Source organism: Capra hircus, chromosome 26 (genome assembly GCF_001704415.2).
Source record: "Capra hircus breed San Clemente chromosome 26, ASM170441v1, whole genome shotgun sequence".
In the NCBI taxonomy this organism is placed as follows: domain Eukaryota; kingdom Metazoa; phylum Chordata; class Mammalia; order Artiodactyla; family Bovidae; genus Capra; species Capra hircus.
Genome location: NC_030833.1, coordinates 7,975,072 through 7,997,747, shown reverse-complemented (window position 1 = coordinate 7,997,747; position 22,676 = coordinate 7,975,072). Strand labels below are relative to the sequence as shown.

The following is a 22,676-nucleotide window of genomic DNA, read 5'->3' as shown; positions in this document are numbered from 1 at the left end:
CAAAGAACACTACATTGTTGGGGTTTGAAGCTGAATTATTTCCCCCTTCCCACACTCCTATGGTGAAGAACTAATACCTAGAACCTCAGAATGTGACTGCATTCGGAGATCAAGTCTTTAAAGTGACAAGTTAAAATGAGGTCATTAGGGTGGACCTTAATCCAATATGAAAGTGAAAGCGAAAAGTGATAGTTGCCCAGTCTCATCTGACTCTTTGAGACCCCATGGACTGTGTAGCCCTCCAGGCTCCTCTTTCCATGGAATTCTCTGGGCAGGAACACGAGTGGGCAGCCATTCCCTCCTCCAGGGGATCTTCCCAACTAGGGATCTCCTGCATTGCGGGCAGATTCTTTAACCATCTGAGCCACCAGGGAAACCTTCATCAAACCATTAAGACCCTCAAAGAATTCAGCAGGAAGTTTGTTGTTTTGTTAAATTCACCTTGCCTTTAGGCCTTTTCCGATGGGTGAGAACTGCTGAATGCAGCTTACTCTTGATCATGTTCTTATGCCTCAAGGCAGCATCAGCACCTCCATCTACTGGGAGCTTACAGGAGAGGCAGAATCTCACTGAATCAGAATCTGCAGTTAGGTGAGATTCCTAAAGTAAATTCTCAGCCCTGAGGGCACAGTCACCTGGGGACCTTTAAAGTTACTGAGGCCTGCGTGCAGCCCCAGAGATTCCAGCCTGGGGTAAGGCTTGAGAAACCCTGGTGCTTTTGATATGCACAAGGGGATCTGATTGGAAGCAGGGAAAGTGAAAGTGAAGTTGCTCAGTCTTGTCCAACTCTTCGGGCCCCATGGACTGTAGCCTACAGGGCTCCTCTGTCCATGGGATTTTCCAGGCAAGAATACTGGAGTGGGTTGCCATTTCCTTCTTCAAGGGATCTTCCAGACCCAGGGATCAAACCCAGGTCTCCCGCATTCCACATTGCAGGCAGACAATGAGCCACCGTCTCAGCCACCAGGGAAGTCAGCACCAATGTTAATAACCCCAGTCTTAACAATCCCAACCAGGGTTGAGAACTAGCAGCCTCTGAATGATTTAGGAGGACCCCTACTTCAGTTTGCTACGTGTCTTATATAGACTGCAGGGGGCCAGGCAGGTCCAAGCTGGTAGCTCCCAGGCAGACCAGTAAGTATTGCCATTGGTATGAGCAGACGCTCCTGTAACCCCTGGATCAGATTTGATCTCTAACTGCCAAGCTGCTAAGAGGTGACTTGTTAGCTTTTTGGTGGGGAGGGAGGGGGTACAGGGAGCAATGTGTCACTACTGATGACAAGTTGTTCCCTTTGACGCAGCGACTCACCCCTAAAGATCTACTTCACTGTGGCAACTCATACACAAGATACAAAGTGGTCACAACCAGTTTAAAGAGTGAAAAACTGATCACATTATCACACCATCGTGCTGTATGCCTTAGATTTTTACACAGTGACGTCCAATGTATTAAACAAAACTATTAAAATTACATTCCACTTCTAAAAGACAAAAAAGTAAAAAACTGAAGATAACCAAAATGTTTTCTGCTACGGAATGCTAACATACCCATTTAAGATAAAATACTACCATCATAGAGTGTGAACATAAAATTCATGTTTTCTGATACAAAATTATAATATATCCACTTAAGATAAAATACTATGGTCATAGAGTGTGAAAATAAAAATTCATGTTTTGTGGCAAGACAAGAAAAGTTGAAGCAGACTCTCTCTGCCCTTTTGGCCTCTTCTCTCCCCTCTACTGTGCACTGCGTGTCTCAGTTTAGCCGCAACCAAACCTGCCCGTTGGCAGAAATACCTGCTCAACCATAAAGAGCAACACTTTCCAGCACCAATAAGACAGCTCCTTGAAGACAACATTCCTTCCTTTTTTTTTTGGTCATGCCACTCGGCTTACTGGAACCCATGCCCCCTGTAGTGCAAGGGCAGAGTCTTAAGTCGCTGGACCGCCAGAAGTCCCACATTCCTTCTTAATCTTGTAAGGGCCAAGATTACCCATGACCCGTAACTCAACCGATTGTGTAAGCTGTCCATAATGCGTTACCAAGTCTCAAAAAACGTATGCAAAACTGTGTTTTGACTTCTAATGGGAGAAACAGTTCTCAGGGCCTTCTGAGAGGCTGTTCCCGGGTTATAATTCTCAGTTTGACTCAAATAAAATTTTCCATTTCTTTCTTAGATCAACTCAAAGAGAACGAGATAAACTTAAAACTACTGATGTAAAAAAGCATCCAAAATACCCTGCACAGGTAAAAAAATAAAGTTGTACAATACCATGCATAGCAAGGATACTTTAATAAAAATGGCAAGTACTAGTAAACACATGGGAAAAGAGCGGTTATTTTGAAAGCAGATAAGGAGTACTGAAAGAAACTTTCTTTTTCTAATTTCTCTTTTTCTAGAGATTACCAAACAAACTGAAATGTTCTTAGAGAACACAAGAAACGAAGCAAATAAAAACATTCTCAGAGAGCTTAAAATGTGAGGTTAACTGATAACACAGCAGTAACCACACGCTGGTCCCTAACATAGACATTTCAGACATGAGATTTATTTTAAAGATGCATTGAAAACAAACACTTTTTACAAATTATATGGAACACTTAAAACATAATCTAGGAATATTGGACATTAATTCTTAATTCAAAGTAATGACATTCACAGAATACGTCTTGGTGCCAGCCAATATGGAGTTGACTTGTGTCAGCTTAATCATTCACCTTGCTAAAATTCAGTGATTATGATTCAACTTTATAAGGTTAAGCAAGTCTTCCAGGCAATACTAATATAACTTTCTCAAATACAAACATTTGTACCAGCAAGGAAATTATTAAAACGTATATAAATTATGCTGAGGGGCTTGATTAAAAGGCTGTCTATATAGAAAGGCACCTCAGCTTACAAAGAATACAAGCACAAAAACACTTAATCGAATATAAGATGCCAGGACATTCTCTAAGTTAGGTTACATAGCAAACTGCATGTCTATAAAAGTCATTCTGTTATATATGAACTGAAAAACATATATATATATTTTTTTTTTTTAAAAAAGCCTTTGACATGGAGGAGTGAAATATGCCTGCATTAAGCACAGAAACTCAGAGCTTTATGAACTGCATGTCTCCAGCTGGCTCCCAGGCGCCACTGAAAACTGTCACCACCCTCAGAAAGACAGGATGGTCTTATTAATGATCTCCACCGCCTCTAGAATCTCATCCTCCTTGATCACAAGCGGGGGCGCAAACCTGATGATGTCGCCGTGGGTTGGCTTGGCCAGAAGTCCATTATCTCGTAGTCGCAGACACACCTTCCAAGCATCACAATCTAGTAAAGAAAAACCATCAAGGGTATGCTGATCAATGATAAGGAGCCTGCAGGGGTGGGGCAGCCTGGCAAAAACAGAATTCCCAGTACCTACTCAAGAAAGGCAGCTCTGAGTTACAAGCTTGCTTTTGGCTCTTACTCTTAAAAATGAAGTTACTTTTCAGCAATGGTTTGAATGGTATGATCAGATATGGTTTCTGCTGGGTTTTTGTCCTAGCAAAAAAACATGCTAAGGCAGATGTAATTAATTATATGAGGAACCAATGCATAAAAGAAGTAAGGTATGATACAGATAACTAACAGCCACAGAATAAGCAACATTCAAACCCAGTGACCATTGCACGTGTCTAAACTGGATTTGCTTCCTAAGCTGGTAGAACTAGACTCTCAGGATCCTCAAAACCCTGATTGCAACAGAAACACCAAAGGGGCCACCATCAGTGCCTGAGCCCCGCTCTAGACCCATCAAATCAGAGTCTGTGCAGTGAGGCTGCTGCTGCTGCTAAGTCGCTTCAGTCGTGTCCGACTCTGTGCGACCCCATAGATGGCAGCCCACCAGGCTCCTCTGTCCCTGGGATTTTCCAGGCAAGAGTACTGGAGTGGGTTGCCATTGCCTTCTCCAGTGCATGAAAGTGAAAAGTGAAAGTGAAGTCGCTCAGTGGTGTCTGACTCTTCACGACCCCATGGACTGCAGCCTACCAGGCTCCTCCACCCATGGGATTTTCCAGGCAAGAGTACTGGAGTGGGTTGCCATTGCCTTCTCCAGCAGTGAGGCTAGGCTTGAATTAATTTGTTAAAAAGCTCCCCAGGTGATTCTAAATTGCAGTCAAGGTTAAAACCATTGCTTTGAAAAGGAAGGGTTATGGCAAGAAAATCCAGCCAGGAACTCTTATGGGTTACAAATGATGGGTTAAACACCAAATGCTCAGTTAAGTGGCAGCTGGGGTTATTTTTATTACCAACATCACCATTATCATTCCTATTATTACTGCTGCTCCTACTTATCTCTACTGATCTGCAAAACCGAGGGAGGAAAGGACAGCGGAGAGGAAACTGCAAAGTGCTCTGTGCTGTCTTCCTAACAGAAAACAAACTCAACTCTCCAAGCACTGTATAAATAACCTAGGGCGGAATAACAAATGACTTGAAGGAATACATAGGTGAAATGAGTCAAATGTGCCTTCTTGCAGGAAACAGCTATGTTTCTAGGACCATTAATATAAATCAGGTTATAAGAGTGCTGCAGGCGTATGTGCTACGTCGCCTCAGTCATGTGCTGACGCTTTGCAACACCACAGACTATAGCCCGCCAGGCTGCTCTGTCCATGGAATTCTCCAGGCAAGATACTGGAGTGGGTTGCCACGCCCTCCTCCAGGCGATCTTCCGACCCAGGGTCGAATCCTTGTCTCTTGTGTCTCCTGCACTGGCAGACAGGTTCTTTACCACTAGCGCTACCTGGAAAGCCCAAGAAGAGTATTAGGCAGAGCCAACAGCTTGGCAGACAGGAGGCCAGCCACCAGTTTCAAACAGAGGAAAAAATACCATATGCATTTTGAGCTTTTCCTGTAAGAATAGTACCTTGTAAAATGTTTTGTCTCCATACCTTTGGTTTCTCTGATAACAATAGCATTCAGTAATCCTTTTCCTCTTACAGTCGTTACAACATCAGAAGGCAGCTTCATGAGTTCATTTCTCAAGATGATACCCATTTTCTCTGCATTTTCAGCAAGGTTTTCTTCTTCCAAAACCTATGTTTCAAGAGAAATTACACATATATTAAAGACTGTCTGTATTTTAATGTTGCTCTTTGGAGGGGAATGTGAACTATAAGCAAAAGAAGAAGAGGATCAGATAAAGACCAGAGTAACTTAACTTTCACTTCTATTTTCTCATCACGTAACAGACACTCACTCAGACAGAGCCTTGCTTTATTCAAAAACCCATCATTAACCTGATTCTGTGGCAAAATGAGGATTAAATGTGTTTAACGGAACTGATGATTTTCTTCTTAGGCAAATAAATCAACAGGCTGAACACATTTTCTAACTGCAATAGAATTTCCTTTGGCTTCTTTTTCCTCCTAAAAAGTCCATCCTCAGAGATTACATAATAATTTTATGCCTTTTGTAGGCACTTGAGTAAGTCTGAAAGTGTTCAAATCCCCGCTTTAACGACAATAATAAGAAACCACGTGGGCTAAGCCAGAGGTTCACAGGCCAGCCTGGCCACAGAGGGAGAGCTCTAGGTGGACAGGCCAGGACCTGCAGGCCCAAAGCCCTGGGAGACTGCAAACTTGGGAAGCCCACACAGTCCCTCTCTGCACTTCATGTTCTGTAATACACTGCAATCTTGTAACATTTCTTACTACACCAATGAGCCTAGACTTAAAAGTCACTTCAGCACCACCTCCAGGATACTGGCTACCATATAGTTCAGTTCAGCCACTCAGTCCCGTCTGACTCTTTGCGACCCCGTGGACTGCAGCATGCCTCCCTGTCCATCACCAGCTCTCGGAGTTCAGTCAAACTCATGTTCATTGAGTCAGTGATGCCATCCAACCCTCTCATTCACTGTCGTCCCCTTCTCCTCCCGCCTTCAATCTTTCCCAGCATCAGGGTCTTTTCCAGTGTGTCAGTTCTTCACATCAGGTGGCCCAAGTACTGAAGTTTCAGCTTCAACGTCAGTCCTTCCAATGAACATTCAGGACTGACTCCCCTTCGGAGGGCCTGGTTGGCTCTCCTGAGAGCGGCCATCAGGGTTTACCTCCAGCGCCGCGATGGCCACCCGGCAGCCCAGCGGATTGCCTCCATACGTAGAGCCATGTTCCCCTGGCTTAATGGTCAGCATTATCTCATCATCACACAACACTGCGGACACCTGAAAGACCAAAGGGAATTAAGCGCAGACCAGGTCTCTCCTCAGATTAACCACTCTTATTCTTACAGAAACAGATTTATGAAGCAGATATTAAATTTGACATGAAGCTTCAACCAACAAGAGCCACATGTCAGGATGAGGAATGCCCTAACGTTCCAAGCACACTGGGCACATTCCAGTTGCAGAGTAATGTTCTGGAACTAAAAGAAAGCTATTTCCGCAATGATATAATTTAGAATTCTTTCCACTCTCAGGGTGAAATCCTTTAACTGTTTAGAAAACAATGCTCTGCATTACACATTCAGAGCCCTTTAATCCATACCACTTGCTGGCTCTGAACAGCAAACCCGAGAAAAGGATTAACAATTAAACGTTAATTTTTTCCAATCTCTGCATTAATCGGTCAATGGTTTTAAACAATTAGTATGTTTCTAAACTATGAGAAAAAAGCAGAGACGTCTACAGGAGTACTCTGGAGATAAAATGGTTCCATCCAAAATAAACGCAGTAGAGCAAACCCAAGGTACACTCAATTCTTCAGTTAAACTAAGTGGGGTTAACCATGGAACTCTGAAATGTTTTTATCATACGTATTCCAGGTGACCTATGTCTATAAACCACACTAAGTAAAACCAAACCCTCAGAAAGGCACAGTCGGTAATGTAAAAATATCTCAGGGATTCATGAGAATAGGAAAAATACAAAGAGTGGTTAAGCATTCAACTTACAGGGTATAAACCACCAGAAAGTGCCTTTCCTAGAAGGACAATATCAGGTCGGACATTTTCGTGGTCGATAGCCAGCCATCTCCCAGTTCTGGCTAAGCCTGTCTGTATTTCATCGGCAATAAAGAGAACCTATTGGAAAACAACAAAATAACATAGATGAAAATAGCATATGAAAATAGTCAATTATTTCCATAGCGAAATACTTATCTTTATTTTACTCTTTCCTGCACAAATCTGTCATTCTGACATCCCCTCAGATTTGTGAAAACATTTTATAATTACCCACATGACTTCAATAGTGCAGGCCACCCTGTCCCCACAGGCCCACTCTGCACTGTTCTACACAGTGGAAGGGCAGGTATGCAAAGTGAGGGTTTTGTGGAGGGTTTCTGAATAGAACTACTCTCTGGGAACAGATTTCTATGTTTATTTCACAACCATTTGTTAATATGTACTTCTTATTAATATTTACTAGTTTGGTGGAAGAGTGGTAGAGAGCTTAAATTCTGGAGCAAAGGGATACAACAAAGGCTTTGAGAAGAATCCAAGCACAGGCTGCTGGGGCAGAGAGGAAGGAGCTGGGCTGAGGGTCTACCAGGGCCCAGCCGGTAAAGTCAGTTTCTCTGCAGCCTGCTGCTGGAAAGTTCTATCAGCCCCAGAAAGTTCGGAGGCTCTTAGAATGAAGCCTCCTTCTAGTGGAAAGGTGATGCAATCTTTGAGCTTATCCTATCGGCCAAACCCTAAGTGAGGCAGGCAAGTGGGCAGCTTTGACCTGGTGCTGGGTGCAGAGCTCGCGGACGCCCACGAGGTAGCCTGGATCTGGAACAACAACGCCCGCTTCACCCTGGATTGGTTCCACCATGAACGCGGCAACGTTTGGGTCCTGAAGCGCACGCTAGGGAAACAGCATGAGTATGTTCTTAGTAACTTCCTTTCAAATCTATTTGGAAATCTGAAGTCACACAACGCACATGTTTTCCCGTAAGAGTAAGGGTGCAAATTAAGTTTTCACACTAACTTATATCCTGACTTCCAAGCACAACTTTTCTGACAATCAATTACAATTAAAAAGCTCCAAATACCTCAGCTTTAAGCTACTCTATCCTGTATTTTCTAATATAATACTCAAATGTACTACAGATAAAAGCTAGTGAAGATGGCCTTTTAAAACGCCACTAAATAGAGACATTAAAAGTGTATCTTTTTATTTTACAAGTCTTCCACTTCATAATTTTTTTTTTTTCACTTCATAATTTTTAAAAGCTGGCTGAAAACTCACTAGTTTTGTCTATTAAAGTAATTAATAGGTAATACTCAAGTTAATATTTATGTAGGAGACAAATCTAACGGTTAGTTGGCAGTTAGGATTAGGCCATGGAACCTGGTTTCCACATGTTAGAAACTAACTGATCATTACAGAGAACAGTGTGAATCTCGGCCTGGAACATAAGTTATGAGATGTATGACTCTCGGTACAATCAGATGTCTATTTTCAATTCATACATTGAACAAATACAGGTTCTATGTACTATGAGCTAAAGGACCGTGATACTAGGTGAAGTACCTCAAGGGCAGGCAGATCATTATACGGAATGATTTCAAAACCCGGCATAAATGGTCCAAAACCATCATAACTGGTTGGGTCAGTGGAACTGGAGATAGCAGACAATGTTCTACCCCAGAAGTTTCCAGCTAGAAAGAAGAAATAAACAGTCATTTTTTTTCAAACAAACCCCCCAAGTTAATTTCACAATTCCCCAAAAATACTCTAGAAAGCTTTTTGTTTTCCTGGCCACAGTGCTCAATACTTGTGGGATCTTAGTTCCTGGACAGCTCTACTGAGTCTCCCAACTATAATACAGAGCATAGCCCCTGAGGAGAGACATTTGTCTTTTCTTTCAATAATCCCAAACCCTAAAAACTGAAGCATTCAATACGTGTTTTTCTAGAGACAATTTTTCTAGACACATTTATGATAGTGACATGAAAAAAACGACTATCCTTCATAGAGAATCTGTACTTCTCCTTTTAAAAATCCAATGGTACAGGCTAACTATTCTACATAATGAATTTTACATTTCATTTGGATAAAACATCCTCAGGCAGTCTGAAAACTTTCAATTTGCCTTCGTAGTGTTATAAGCTATTATGCACTAGAAGACAGACATTGACCTTTATTCAGGAACAACTTTTACCCATTAATTTGTTTAACTAGTAATCTGAAGACTGATTAATAATGTCAGGCACTGCTCTAGGTGTTGGGGATAGAATGATGGCTAGCAAGCTCCCTGCCCCCAAGGAGCTTCTATGCTATTAGGGAAGACACACCAGGACAGAAACCAGTGAAGCAAATGTACAAGGTAACTTCAATGTGATTAAATTCAAGGAAGAAAAGAAACAAACTAGAGTAAGAGAGGCTTGGAGGTTCTCCCGCTTTTAAAAAAAATATCTTCTCACCCCCCCAACCCCCCACCCCCCTCCCCGGCCAGCAGCAACTCAATTAACCCAGTGCTGAATTATGCTTTTGAACTGTGGTGTTGGAGAGTCCCTTGGACTACAAGGAGATGCAACCAGTCCATCCTAAAGGAAATCAGTCCTGGGTGTTCATTGGAAGGACTGATGCTGAAGCTGAAACTCCACCTGACACAAAGAACTGACACATTTGATAAAACCCTGATGCTGGGAAAGACTGAGGGCAGGAGGAGAAGGGGATGACAGAGGATGAGATAGTTGGATGGCATCACCGACTCAGTGGACACGAGTTTGAGTAACTCTGGGAGTTGATGATGGACAGGGAGGCCTGGCATGCTGCAGTCCATGGGGTTGCAAAGAGTCAGACATGACTAAGAGACTGAACTGAACTGAATTATTCCAAGCTGGCTTCATAGCATCCTTCAGTACAACCCCTGAAGAGCCTCTCTCAGCTATGAGTAATCCCTACTTGACTTGTCCACAAGCAACAGCATTATTGATTCTGCCCAGGCTTGTTTAAGACAAAGTGTGCCAATAGCCTACTTGCTCTCCGCCATCGGCCTCAGCAGGCTCACTCCCTGCAGCTTACCCTGTTGAATAAGGGACTGCAGCTGGGGCACAGTCCTCCGTCTCTTCCTACTAATTTCTCTCAATGCCTGGGAGAAACATCTTTGCGCCCTGTGCTAATATGAGAGAGACTGGACACGGTCTGTAAGGAGGAAAGTCACCAGAAAGGCCATTTTTGTTTGCAAGAGACAGTTATGTTGCCTTACAACTAAAGGCATGAGACTCCAAAATGGCAGATTAGAGAGCTGGGCAGAGACGTTCTTCTTCAGAAACAGGAATTGGTCACCGTCCCCTCCCCAGACAGCAACTTTGGCTGGCCATCGGATGAACCCTAGATTCTACTGTATTATGGGGCTTATAATTTAGCTACGTGTGTTCACAAGGCAAAGTATTTCATGATTTCAACCATCACAAGAAAGAATCTCAACCGTGTGCAGCAACAAATTTCTCCATATATGTTTTTAAAAATAAAAATCAAAGTTTTAGAAAAGAAAAAGTCAGAACCTATCCCAAAGTCAGACCAAATCAATAATCTAAATTAACTGTTGGTCTCCCTGCTCAGTATATGAGTCACTCCTCTTAACCATCGCAGAAATATATCGGGGCAATGCCAGCCCTGCTCATCCAACAGCTTTTAACAACATGGCACAATAATATCTCATAGTGTTTGAGAAACACTAAGGTTCAAACTTCGTATCATACCTAGGACGTGACCCTACATGAACATAACCCAACCTCAACAGCCTCACAAAACTGCTGCAACATTTTTGTATGATGCTTCCATCAGCAAAACTGTCTCATTAACCAGAAAACTGCTATGAAAAAAATCAGATAAGCAGATGGGAAATAAATCACATGGTCACTCACTCTAGGGAGGGAGGGGTAGGGAGTTATAGGAGCATCCAAGAAATACTTGGAAATGAACCCAAGGAAAGGAAATCTCTCAATTCTTATGCAACATTCAATGTATCATGCATGGCTAAGTCACTTCAGTCACGTCCAACTCTGAGACGCTTTGGACTGTAGCCCACCAGGCTCCTATGCCACTTCCTTCTCCAGTGGATCTTCCCAACCCAGGACGGGAAACTGCATCTCTTAGGCCTCTTGCATTAGCAGGCTGGTTCTTTACCACTAGTACCACCTGGGAAGCCTTGATATAACATATATGAGACAAATACATTTGCAATATCTCATCATAAGTTAAAATAGTAACTAACAATTTTATGTTTCAATCATAGCAGTTAACGCTGAATTTTACATACCTGCAAAAACAATCTTTGCTTTGTATTTCGGGATCCCCTTGACAGTATACCCCCATTTACGAGCAAGCTTGCAAGCAGTCTCTCCAGCCTCCACTCCTACCCAAGAGAACATTTTAAAATATCAGTTCTAAAAAATGTTTTAAATTACCAGAAAACAATAAGATTTTCTTGGCTATTTTAACCAAAACAAAAAGAAAATGTTTTACCTGTATTCATAGGAAGAACTTTGTGGTAGTTGAAAAGTTTAGTAACATACTCTTCATATTCACCAAGCACATTATTGTAGAAAGCCCTAGATGTTAAGGTCAACTTGTCCACTTGACTTTTCAAAGCATCCACAATCTTTGGATGACAATGCCCCTGGTTGACAGCGCTGTAAGCACTCAGAAAGTCAAAATATTTTCTGCCTTCAACATCCCATACGTAAATGCCTAAAACGTAAGAAAAATAATTTTAGAAAAATCACTAAATTACATAACCTTCAAAGATTAAGACTGCTAGCCAGCCCTCTGAATACCTATGTATGGACCTCTAGTTAACAGAGAATTGTGGTTAAGGTATATTTTTACTCAAGCATAATAAACTTTGGTTTATATGGAATTATATTTTATCTGTCCAGAATCAAATTACACATTTAATAAAAACAGCAATAACATGAAAAGATTTTATAAACTCTAGAGTAAAACCTTTATTCCTGGAAACCTGTTTATCATTTAAGGCTGGATTTTTTTTTCTTCCTTTTTTTTCTTTGCCATGCCATGACGCTTGTGGCATTCTCAGTTCCCTGACCAGGGATTAAACCCAGGTCACGTCAGTGAAGCCCAAAATCCTAATCACTAGGCCACCAGAGAATTCCTAAAGTTAGAATTTAAAGGAAGTTACACAAAACATAAAAATTACGATTAATTGACTGTAAAAACCAACAAAATGAAAACAAATACTTCCAAATCACTCATCTATTTAGGAAGGATCTACTATCCAGAACTCCTACAACTCAACAAGGTATACAAGCCAATTAAAAAACGGCAAATGGAACTGCCTGGCAGTCCCGTGGTTAAGATTCCACACTTTCACTGCCAAGAGCTCCAGGTTCAATCCCTGGTGGAGGAACTAAGATCCCACAAGCTGCATAGCACGGCCAAAAAAAAAAAAAAAAAAAAAGGCGGCAAAGAACTTGAATGGACATTGATATTCAAATGACCAACAAGCATATGAAATGATGCTATCATTAATCATTAGTGAAGTGAAGTCACTCAGTCGTGTCCGACTCTTTGTGACCCAATGGTCTGTAGCCCACCACGCTCCTCAGTCCATGGGATTTTCCAGGCAAGAATACTGGAGCAGGTTGCCATTTCCTTCTCCAGGGGATCCTCCCGACCCAGGGATTGAACTCAGGTCTCCAGCATTGCAGAGAGACACTCTACCCTCTGAGCCACCAGGGAAGCCCTAATTGGCTTGCATACCTTGTTGAGTTAGTCATTAGAGAAAAATGCAAACCAAAACCACAATGGCAGCACTTACTACCACTGGGATGGCTAGCACTTCTTAAAAAGGAAGACGAGAATTAGCAAGGATGTGGAGAAACTGAAACTCGTGTATGTAACTAGTTGGAGTGTACAGTGGTGCAAGGGCTGTTGAAAACAGCTTGGGGGTTCCTCACCAGCTGACATGAAACATAAAATGCTGCATGACCCTGCAACCCAACGCCTAGAAGTGGAAGACAGATGTTCAAACAGAAAGGTGTTATTTGAAATAGCCAAAAGGCGGAAATAACCCAAATGTCCATCAGCTGATGAATGGACACACACGTGGTATCTCCATAAAATGGAGAACTTAATTCAAGCATAAATAGCGATACATACTAACTCACGCTAAAACATGGGGCTAAGTGAAATAGGTCACATATAGTCTGTCCCCATTTACATGAAACATCTAGAACAGGCAAGTCTGTAGCAACGAAAAGCAGATGAGTAGCTGCCAGGCTCTAGGGGAGGAAGCAATGGGGAGTGACTCTTTAATGAGTGTGGGGCTTCCTCGGGGGATAATGAAAAATGTTCTAGAACGAGGTAGTGGTGACAGCTGGACAACATTATAAATGTACTCAATGCCACTGAATTAAACACTGGTTAAAACAGTAATTTTATGCTACGTACATTTTATAACAATTTTTTTAAGCTGACCATAGATATTAAAATATATTAGGGGCTCACCTAATTTCTGCCATGTACTTAACATACTTAAAGGTGCTTTTGTCCTTTATCTCATCAAAAACCCTCTATATGTGCACCATCCTTACACTACAGAGGTAAGAAGTAGATGCTTAGATTATAACTAGCCCAAGCTGGCATGCATGCAACCAGGACTTGAACCCAGTCAGATTCTAGAGTGCATGCTCTGCTACTGGAGGTTTACAAATTGGTAAAATATAAACCTAGATTTTCATCTGTTCAGAAGGAGCTTTATTTATTACAGTACTGGTCCCAAATCAAAAAAACATATAGGCAAATGACTGTATTAGCTTCTGGCCCAGAGCTAAGTAATAAATTTCGGCTCGATTTGATGATGGCTGTTATTTCAAAATATGGATTAAATCACCACTTGGCAACAATCAGTAATCATTTATTCAGACAAGAATCATTAACGGATGCTAAAAGTGGGAGTAAAATTTTTTACACCTTACCAGTCATCCCCAAATGGAGGTTCATGCTAAAAATTTTTGGCCTGTACTCTGTAAAAATATCAAGGTCAAGAAGCCAAATACTGAGGAATTATTCTGGATTAGACTAGAAAACCAAATGCAACCCACGGTCTGACGTTTTCTTCTGCTACACAGGACAAGCGAGACCTGAATCAGGCCTGTAGATTAGAGAGCAGTGCTGTGCCAACGTGAATTTCCTGATTTTGACAATTACACTCTGTTATGTAAGACGGTCTTTGTGTTTCAGAAAAAGCACAAACATTTGGGGGTAAAGAAGCATGTCTGCAACTTCCTCTCAAACGGTTCAAGGAAAAAAAATGTATGTGTGTTTCTGGACAAAGATGATTATGCAAGTGCAATTAAAAAAAAAAAGGGACTTGGGAAATCTGGGTGAAGAGAAACGAAAGAGAAATTCTAGTGCTACTGTGGCAGCTTTTTACACCAAAATAAGTTACAGGGAAAAAAAGTGACAACAATATTATAGTACTTTACTCATTATTATACATTTCCTCCTGGCAAGTCCATCATGACCTTGCATTCCCCGCAGCACCTAACACAGCAAGCACTGGAGACTCAAGAGATGTTGAATTAATCATGCCGGCAGTACAGAAATTAAATGCCTCTGGAAAAATGTACAGTTAGAAAATATAATAGCAAGTTTTACAAAAAGGTAAAGCAAATAATTGGGGGTGGTGGAAAGGGTGAAAACATACCCTTCCCTCTCTCCAGGGCTACAGGTAAAGGATGGTAGTTGTGGGCACCATATTTAGATTCCCGTTCAAAAATGTAATCAGAGGACGGAGGGCCTTGAACGGTTTTTTTAGTTGCAACTGATGTAGCAGAAGCCACTGAAGAATGAACTCCACGAGCAAGGCCAGCAACAGTCTGCAAACGCGCTAGTTTGGAAAGCATGATGTCCTCAAGTGGGAATATCACCGACCTGTCCAAAGAAAACAGAAGGCATAAAGAGTAAGACACTTCGCAGGGTGGGTGGATGTCTACTCATCAACTATATACTTGGAGCGCTCGCCAAAGAATCAGGAAAATAAGAGAGAACAGAGGTCTTAACTGCAAATGGAAAGCAACATTTTAAAATTGTATAAAAAATTTTTAATTGAAAAAATAAAATGAAAAAACCAAAAACAAAAAAAAGAGAGAACACCTGACTCCTGCCATTGGGGAACTTGAAGAGCAACAGGGCAAACAAGTGGATACACAAGTAAATAAACTCCAAAGGACGCACACAAGCACAAAGTGCTCGAGGCTAGAAGTCCAAGAGAACAGGGAAGATCGATGCAAAGTAGATGCTTTTACTTTTCCCCAAACACCCTTCTGCACCACCTGACAAGCTTGAGGCAGTCAGGCAAGGCTGAACAGCACAGGCTCAGAAAGAGCTGAGCCACCATTTGAAAGGTATTTATGCGGGGGTGTGAGACCAAAGGCAGAAACCAAATCAGAGATGCTGGCTGCCCTGCGGTGGGGGCGGGAAGGGCGGGGAGGCTAGAGATCATGGGGGCTGGGACAGAGGCACTGAGAACGACTTTGCATATCAGCTTGGTCCTCCTCCAAGGAGTGAGGAAATTAGGGAAGAATCTGGTTTCCACAAAGGGAGCAGAGACCATCCTAAAGTAAAAGTAATAGCAGTAGGGTGGAAAAGTGATTCCTTAGGGGAAGGGAAGGGCTTTCTAAGTTTAATGCAGGAAAGACAGAAACTACAAAAGGTAAAATCTGCGGCACTTCCCAGGTGGTACAGTGGTTAAAAACACTCCAGTGGTTAAAACCAATACAGGGATTCAGGGGGCACGGGTCTGATCCCTGCTTCAGGAACTAAGATTCCACACGCTTCATGGTGACCAAAAAAAGAAGTAAAATCTATTATTTAGCCACAATTATCCAAAACATCTCTGGGTTAAAATAATCACAGACGAAGATGGGGGGAAAAGTTTTGCAATTTCTAACAAATAGCCTTGGAAGAGCTTTTACATTAAGAGGAACAGACCAAAAACACAACAAAACAATGTATGAGAGGAAAGGTTAGAGCTCCCAAAAGAAACCATCTACTCTGCTAAGATGATTGCTTCTGTGAAATTAATGCCCCTCCAAAAAAGCTTCACCACAAAAGCAACTGTTTGAAGGAGAAAAAAGCAACGAGGAGCTAAAGCGCCTCAAACTACAAGCTGAGAAGTTGAGTAATAAATCCTAAATATCATGAGCAAACTGACATTTACTGACCATCTATTTATATATTCCAATGTCATCGCTGCTCTCACCCCACCAATGCTGCAGCTGGCTTTGTAGCCAACTGTATCGTTAACAGTCATGACAAGCCGCAACGTACAGACCGAGCCGTAGAAGTAACTAAGAATAATAACAAGGAAATTGGGAACAATCCAGAGCAGTCATGGCAGGGAAGGGGGGCATGCTTTTTAAAGATACATTTCAAGATTAATGCAAAATTGCCAACGCCAGGCATACTTAATATGCCTATGCTTTTTAAAAATGACCAGTTACGTCATGTTTCAAGAGAAATCTATTAATGACAAGTCAGGCCATGCAAATCTCCAGCATTCAGTTGGAGCTGCCCAATTAGTAAAAGCTAATACTTGGAACTTGGCTTGCTTTGCTTTCAACTTGGCACTAGCTGTTAAATCCAGTATGTTCAGAAATGTGCTAAAATCCAGCACTTTGTGTGCCAAGACTCACCAACTAGCCTGTCCTCCCACAGCTGAGATTACAACAAGGATTTTTAACCTGAGATCCAGGGACGTCTTCAGAAAGTCCAATGACTCCTGAAATAAAATGCAGAATTATAAGCATAAGTGCATCTCTCTCTCTTTTTTTTTTTTTTTGAAGGAAAAGATCCCTAATTTCTAGCAGATCTTATTTCAAAGAAATACATGTTAACAACAATAAAAAAAATTATATAAGAATCATTCATGGGAGATAGCCATTAGCAAAAACAGCAAAAATTCTAGTTATATTAGACAGAAATTCCCCAAAATGCTAAGTCTAAAACACTGATTTTCAACTCTATAGCTTGAGTAGAGACTCAGAATTAGTGCTCTGTTTGACCAACTAAAAAGTCAAAACGAGGTACTTTCCTAGTGGTCAGGTGGTAAGACTGTGCTCCCAATGCCCAAGGCCTGGGTTTGATCCCTGGTCATGTAGCCATAGGCTACAACTACGAGTTTGCATGCTGAAACTAACAGCCAGATAAATAATTTTTTTTTTTTAAAGAACAACACGTTAACTTTTGTCTTGATCAAAATAACAAAAAAACACAGTGCTACTTAGATATACTTTTAACTGAAACACTTTCTGAAAAGAACTGTAACTAGAATAAAACCTTAGAAGTGTTCATGCTCTTAGACCACTAATTTCACTCTCAAGATTAGATCCTAAAGCAACACTCAGGAATGTGGTGAAACGTTCATTAATAAAAGACATTCAACAATATGAGAATAGTTCAACATAATCACATAATAGCATATTGCTATTTAAAATAATTAGTTTTCAATGACATGGAGATGTTTTATGATATGTTTAAGTGAAAAAATAATACAATCATATATACGGTGTTCAACTCTACAAAAAATATACCCAAGGAAGTTCACTATGGTTACCTTTCCACTGTTCTGTATTTTCCATGCTTCCTAATGATCGAGAACTACATTCATAAGGACCTCCCTGGTGGTCCAGTGGCTAAGACTCTGCCCTCCCAATGCAGGGGGCACGGGTTCAATCCTTGGTCAGGGAACAAAGATTACTGCATGCTGCACGGGTAGGGCCCCCAAAAAAGAGGCAGAAGGCCCTCCCCTCCCCCCCAAAAAAGAGGTGCTTGCTAAGTCACTTCAGTCGTGTCCAACTCTTTGCCATCCCATGGACTGTAGCCCCACCAGGCTTCTCTGGCCATGGGATTCTCCAGGCAAGAATACTGAAGTGGGTTGCCGTGCCCTCCTCCAGGGGATCTTCCCAACCCAGGGATTGAACTCACATCTCCTGCATTATCCAGGCAGGTTCTTTACCACTAGAACCACCTGAGAAGCCAGGTGTGTGTGTCTGTGTATCGGGGCCAGGGTGGGGGGGGGGGGTATTAAAAAAAAATACTAAAACCTCTCTAAACAGGAATATTCTAAGAAAGGAATCTTTGAAATTATCTAAACTGAACATTTTCCTTTTATACAAGTCATTTGTTCAGCTCATTCACAAAAGAAATGGGACAAAATATCCATTTACATGCCAAGTTCATAACTACAACTTACTAACAGTAACATCCAAAACATTATTAATACTCATGCTTAAGGTTTCTAAAGATGAACTCTGAATATTTAATTCAACTGGTAAAAGCCCCACTGTTCAATGCATCACATGTACTAGGATCCTCTAAGCACATTTCTATTAAAAAGCCTTCTGTGTTCAAGTTACTATGCTTGGCACAACGTAAGAAATATTAGAGGAGAATTAAGATGGGCTTAAAAATAGCCAGCATCAACAATTTCCTCTTCCAAAAAGGCTTGGAAAACCAGAAGAGTGGACCATAAGGTCCTCAGAGTTGAAAATCAGGACTTAAATTCTAGCCTGGGCTCTTAAGAGTAACTTTATTTGGATGATTTTGTCCATTTTTTTAGCTTCAATGTCCCCACTTGCAAAATGAAGTTGAAGCCACTCAAGGCCATTACTGAGGATTACATGAGATAACATTAAAGCACCGAACTTAGCACAAAATGACCAATTATTAATAGTTCCTTCTTGCTTTAAATTAACAAGGAAATTAGTTAATCTCTGCAACATTAAAAAAAAAAAGAGTCAACTGTGCCAGGGTTTCTTTTTTAAAACTGGAGCTCTTTTCTTCTAAAAGTTTGTTTCTATTGATAAAAAATAAGGAACACAAGAAAATTACCTGAAATTCCATACTTCTGTGATAATCACTAACATTTTTATCTTGTTTCTATGAATAAATACTATACATCTTAGCTCCCTTTCACACTTCCCTACTGAATTTACCACATCAGACCTTCTATGATGCCTAGGACCTCTGCACAGATTTTTGTCACAGGTTCTAACACCTCAAGACACTTGTTTTCATGCCTGTCCACCTAAAAAAGACAGTACTCCTTTCATGTCTGTACTCCTTAAAAAGACAGTAACTATGTCTTAAAATTCACTCTGCATCCCCAGAACCTAGCCTAGGTTTGGGCATTCCTTATCTGTCAAAGGAATGAGGTCACTCCTAAACAGACTTAAGACTTAAGAGGGAATCAAGACAGACAAATAGCAATGCCCTCCAGGCAGACGGTTAAATCAACTCCTAAAGGATGGCAGTCCACTCCAGTATTCTTGCCTGGAGAATCCCATGGACAGTAAAGTCCACGGGGTCGCAAAGAATCAGACGTGACTAAGCGACTTCACCTTCACCAAAAGATGGAGCAGAGTCTAAGAGGAGGCTAGTATGACATCACCAAGAAAAATCTTTTCATCAAGAGTTCCCTTCATTAGATCAGCTCACTCCAGGCTGTGCATTTAACCTAGGCTCCTGGAGAAGAGAACAAAGAGTTATTGACAACAAAAATTTTAATACTGAATATTTTCAGTAAAACACATAATTAACAAGGTCCTTCAAGCTATTATTAGACCAATCCAATCCATCCTATCTACACTAGAACATACCTAAAATAGAATTCCATAAAAGGCTGCATTCTGAAGAGTTCTAGAACGAAATGGCAACCCACTCTAGCATTCTTGCCTGGAGAATCCCAGGGACGGGGGAGCCTGGTGGGCTGCCGTCTATGGGTTAGAACAGAGTCAGACACGACTGAAGCGACTTAGCAGCAGCAGCAGCATGAAGTACTATTTTTAAAGATCATTCTAAAAGAAAAACCAGCATGAATTCATCAGAAAGCCGATTAAAATATTCCACTGGGGGAAGTTTGGTTTTACTACTTTTGTCAAATATTTACTTTTCTTTAGGCAACCATTCACAAATACAGTCCTTTTTGGAAAGTTCAGCCAACAAAAGTTTAGGGGTTTGTTGGGGTTTTGTTTTTTTGTTTTTTTTTTACGTAATCTGACTCAGAGTCAACTCAAGTGCGTCACTGGCAAACACCTTAAGCTGTTACTACTGAAAATGTACTGGCTCAGTTAGGTCACACCCTCCACACACCTCCAAAATCCACTCACCACTATCTTTATTATTTTTATTTTTAGCACTCACACTATTTTATTTTTTTTAATTTTTATTTTTATTTTGCTTTACAATACTGTATTGGTTTTGCCATACATTGACATGAATCAGCCACGGGTGTACATGAGTTCCCAATCCTGAACCCCCGTCCCACCTTCCACCCCATATCTCTCTGGATCATTCCCGTGCACCATCCCCAAGCATCCTGTATCAAACATAGACTGGTGATTTGTTTCTTACATGATAGTATACATGTTTCAATGCCATTCTCCCAAATCATCCCACCCTCTCCCTCCCCCAACAACCCTATCTTTAAATGTGGATTTCACCCATCCCCGGGAACTCAGTAAAGGGCGTAAACTATGCCCGCAAGTTACTGTAATAAAAGCAGAGTATGGGTGGAAATAAAAATACAGCCTCTTTGAGGGGGAAAAAAAAAAACGTCTTTTTCAGAAGTTTTACCATTCCAAGTTATACTGGGTCTTTTGGGAAGCAGATGGAAAACTAATCTTGAGCACCATGAAAAACTGCAAACCCAAAACAGTAAGCTTTACTATTTAAACCTCACTAAAAGATTTTACTTTCCCACCAGGCTGTTACAGTCAGGAACTAGATTTTCTTAAGACAGAACCAGGATATTCTAATGAAAGAAGCCCATTGTTTCCAGAGGATTAAGATGAAAAGCGCGCATTACATACCTAAAGAACAGTTCCAGGTTCCAATGGAGAGAACTAGTTTCCCTATAGAAACTCTTAGAACTCCGAAGAAGAGACTGAGAAGGAAGTAATTTCTTAAAGCCACTTCATTCCAAAGTCACTTCTCCTTCCCCCCCTTAATTTATCACCTTTTCAGAGGTGAAAACTGAACCTCAAGAAGTTAAGAGGTACGGTAACACAGGTAGGAGACTAGGTCACTGAGTACAGGTGTCCCACTCAATTCAACCAGAATGTATTAAATGCTCAGCACCGTTGGCGAAGAAACCCGAACGATGACGTCTTCGTGCTCAAAGTCCGGTGGACCCCAACCCCTTGACATCACGTAGTTAACCTGAACGCTATGGTAAGGCTCTACCTGCCTGATGACTTACTTGAACAAAGGCTGGAGGAGAAAAGGAGATAGGTTATGGGAGGGGAGGAGATGGCCAGGTAGTACAGGGGCCCCCAGAGCTGCCCGGGTGGGCTCGGATCCCTTCTCAACAAGAGTCGGCGCGCCCCACTCTTGAAGGCAAAACTCCGTGGGTTTACCGAGCAGTCCCGCGTATCCAGAATGCGACCCGCCCCGCGCGCCGCCGCCCTAAAAGGCCTTCTCCCGGAAACCCCCAAGGCGCCCGAGAGGCTCCAGGCCGAGGCGCAGGGACCCTGGGGCGCCGGCGCGGGCTGGGGGGGACTGCAGGCCGGGGAGGGCCGGGGCGGAGCGCCGGCACGCCCGGCTCCGCCCGCTCTGGCAGGCGGAGGTGCCACATCCACAGCCTCCCTCTCTGTCCTCCTGCCTCTGGGCCAGGATGCGCCGCGCCCTGCCCGCCCGGATTGCGCGCGGGCCGGCGGCTCTCCGGACCACCCCCCTCCCCGCGCCCCAGATGCCCCGGGAGTCCGGGGCCCGCTGCGCAAAGCCTCTGCGCAGGCGGAGCCTGCCCTCCGGGTGGAGGCCCAGCGCGCCCCCTCCGCGCGCTCCCCGCAACCTGGAACCCGAGCCGCTCACGCCCGCCTCGCCCCGCCCCACCCCGGCCCCGGGCGCCCGACCCCTCCCCAAGCTCTTGCCCGGGCCCCGCGGCCCCCCGCACGGATACCTGGCGGCACCTCCAAGGCCAGCACGGGGACACGCGGCGTCCAAGGATCAGCTGCGGCGACGGCGACGCGTCACAGAGCTTAAGATGCGCCTGCTGCCCCGCCCCCCGCGGACGCCCTTGTCGCCCATTGGCCGGCGGCGGAGGACTGGCCACCAATCGCCGTGGGCCCGCCCCCCGCCCCGGCGCGGCGCATCCTGTACTCGGACAGGGCGCGGGTTCCAGCCGTTCTCCTGCGCCTTCCGCGCCCCTCAATTCCGGGCAGCGGGCGGGGTCGCTACCTGAGTTCCGGCGCCTGCCTGGATCCGTGCCTTTTCATCGATTCCCCTCACCGCCCTCCCTTTGCTGGCGAGAAAACAATATCTGAAGGGGTGAAACGCGGGACTGGACCTCCAGACCTGCGTTCTTCCCGGGGTTGCGCTTCCAGGCCTTTGCCTCGCGGAGCCTTCCGTGTGTGGAGGCCGCCCGCCTGTACTGGCCCCGGACAGGAGTTGCGGCCGCCGTGCCCTTGAACTCTGGTGTGCTGCAGCGCTTAAGTCTCCACTGCAGCGGAAAGCCCACTGCCCCTTCCTCGTGGCTGCTGGTAGATATTGAAATTAGGGCAAAACGCTCTGTAAATGTGTCTGCGACGCCCTGCACAATCCGTTAGAAAACCCAGAAGTGGGAGTGCACAGGCCAGGGTAATTGCTGCTGCTGCTGCTGCTGCTGCTGCTGCTGCTAAGTCGCTTCAGTCGTGTCCGACTCTGTGCGACCCAAGGGACGGCAGCCCACCAGGCTCCCC

At 43.2% G+C, this 22,676-nt stretch overlaps 1 protein-coding gene across 4 annotated transcripts; it reads right to left on the bottom strand.

Moving 5' to 3' along the window:
* OAT (ornithine aminotransferase) lies at window positions 2,279-22,000 on the bottom strand. Of its 4 annotated transcripts, none has more exons than XM_018041545.1 (11): window positions 21,899-22,000; window positions 16,635-16,720; window positions 14,645-14,871; window positions 11,440-11,664; window positions 11,234-11,329; window positions 8,497-8,624; window positions 7,705-7,827; window positions 6,933-7,061; window positions 6,091-6,204; window positions 4,931-5,075; window positions 2,279-3,326 (listed from the first exon to the last, which is right to left on the bottom strand). In XM_018041545.1, exons 3-11 carry the CDS (start codon window positions 14,841-14,843, stop codon window positions 3,166-3,168), a joined length of 1,320 nt encoding a protein of 439 aa, XP_017897034.1. In that variant the 5' UTR covers window positions 14,844-14,871; window positions 16,635-16,720; window positions 21,899-22,000; the 3' UTR covers window positions 2,279-3,165. The 4 variants fall into 4 exon arrangements, with proteins under 4 accessions (XP_017897034.1, XP_017897036.1, XP_017897035.1 ...); XM_018041547.1 differs by having other exon boundaries at window positions 16,683-16,720; XM_018041546.1 differs by lacking the exon at window positions 21,899-22,000 and adding an exon at window positions 19,341-19,464.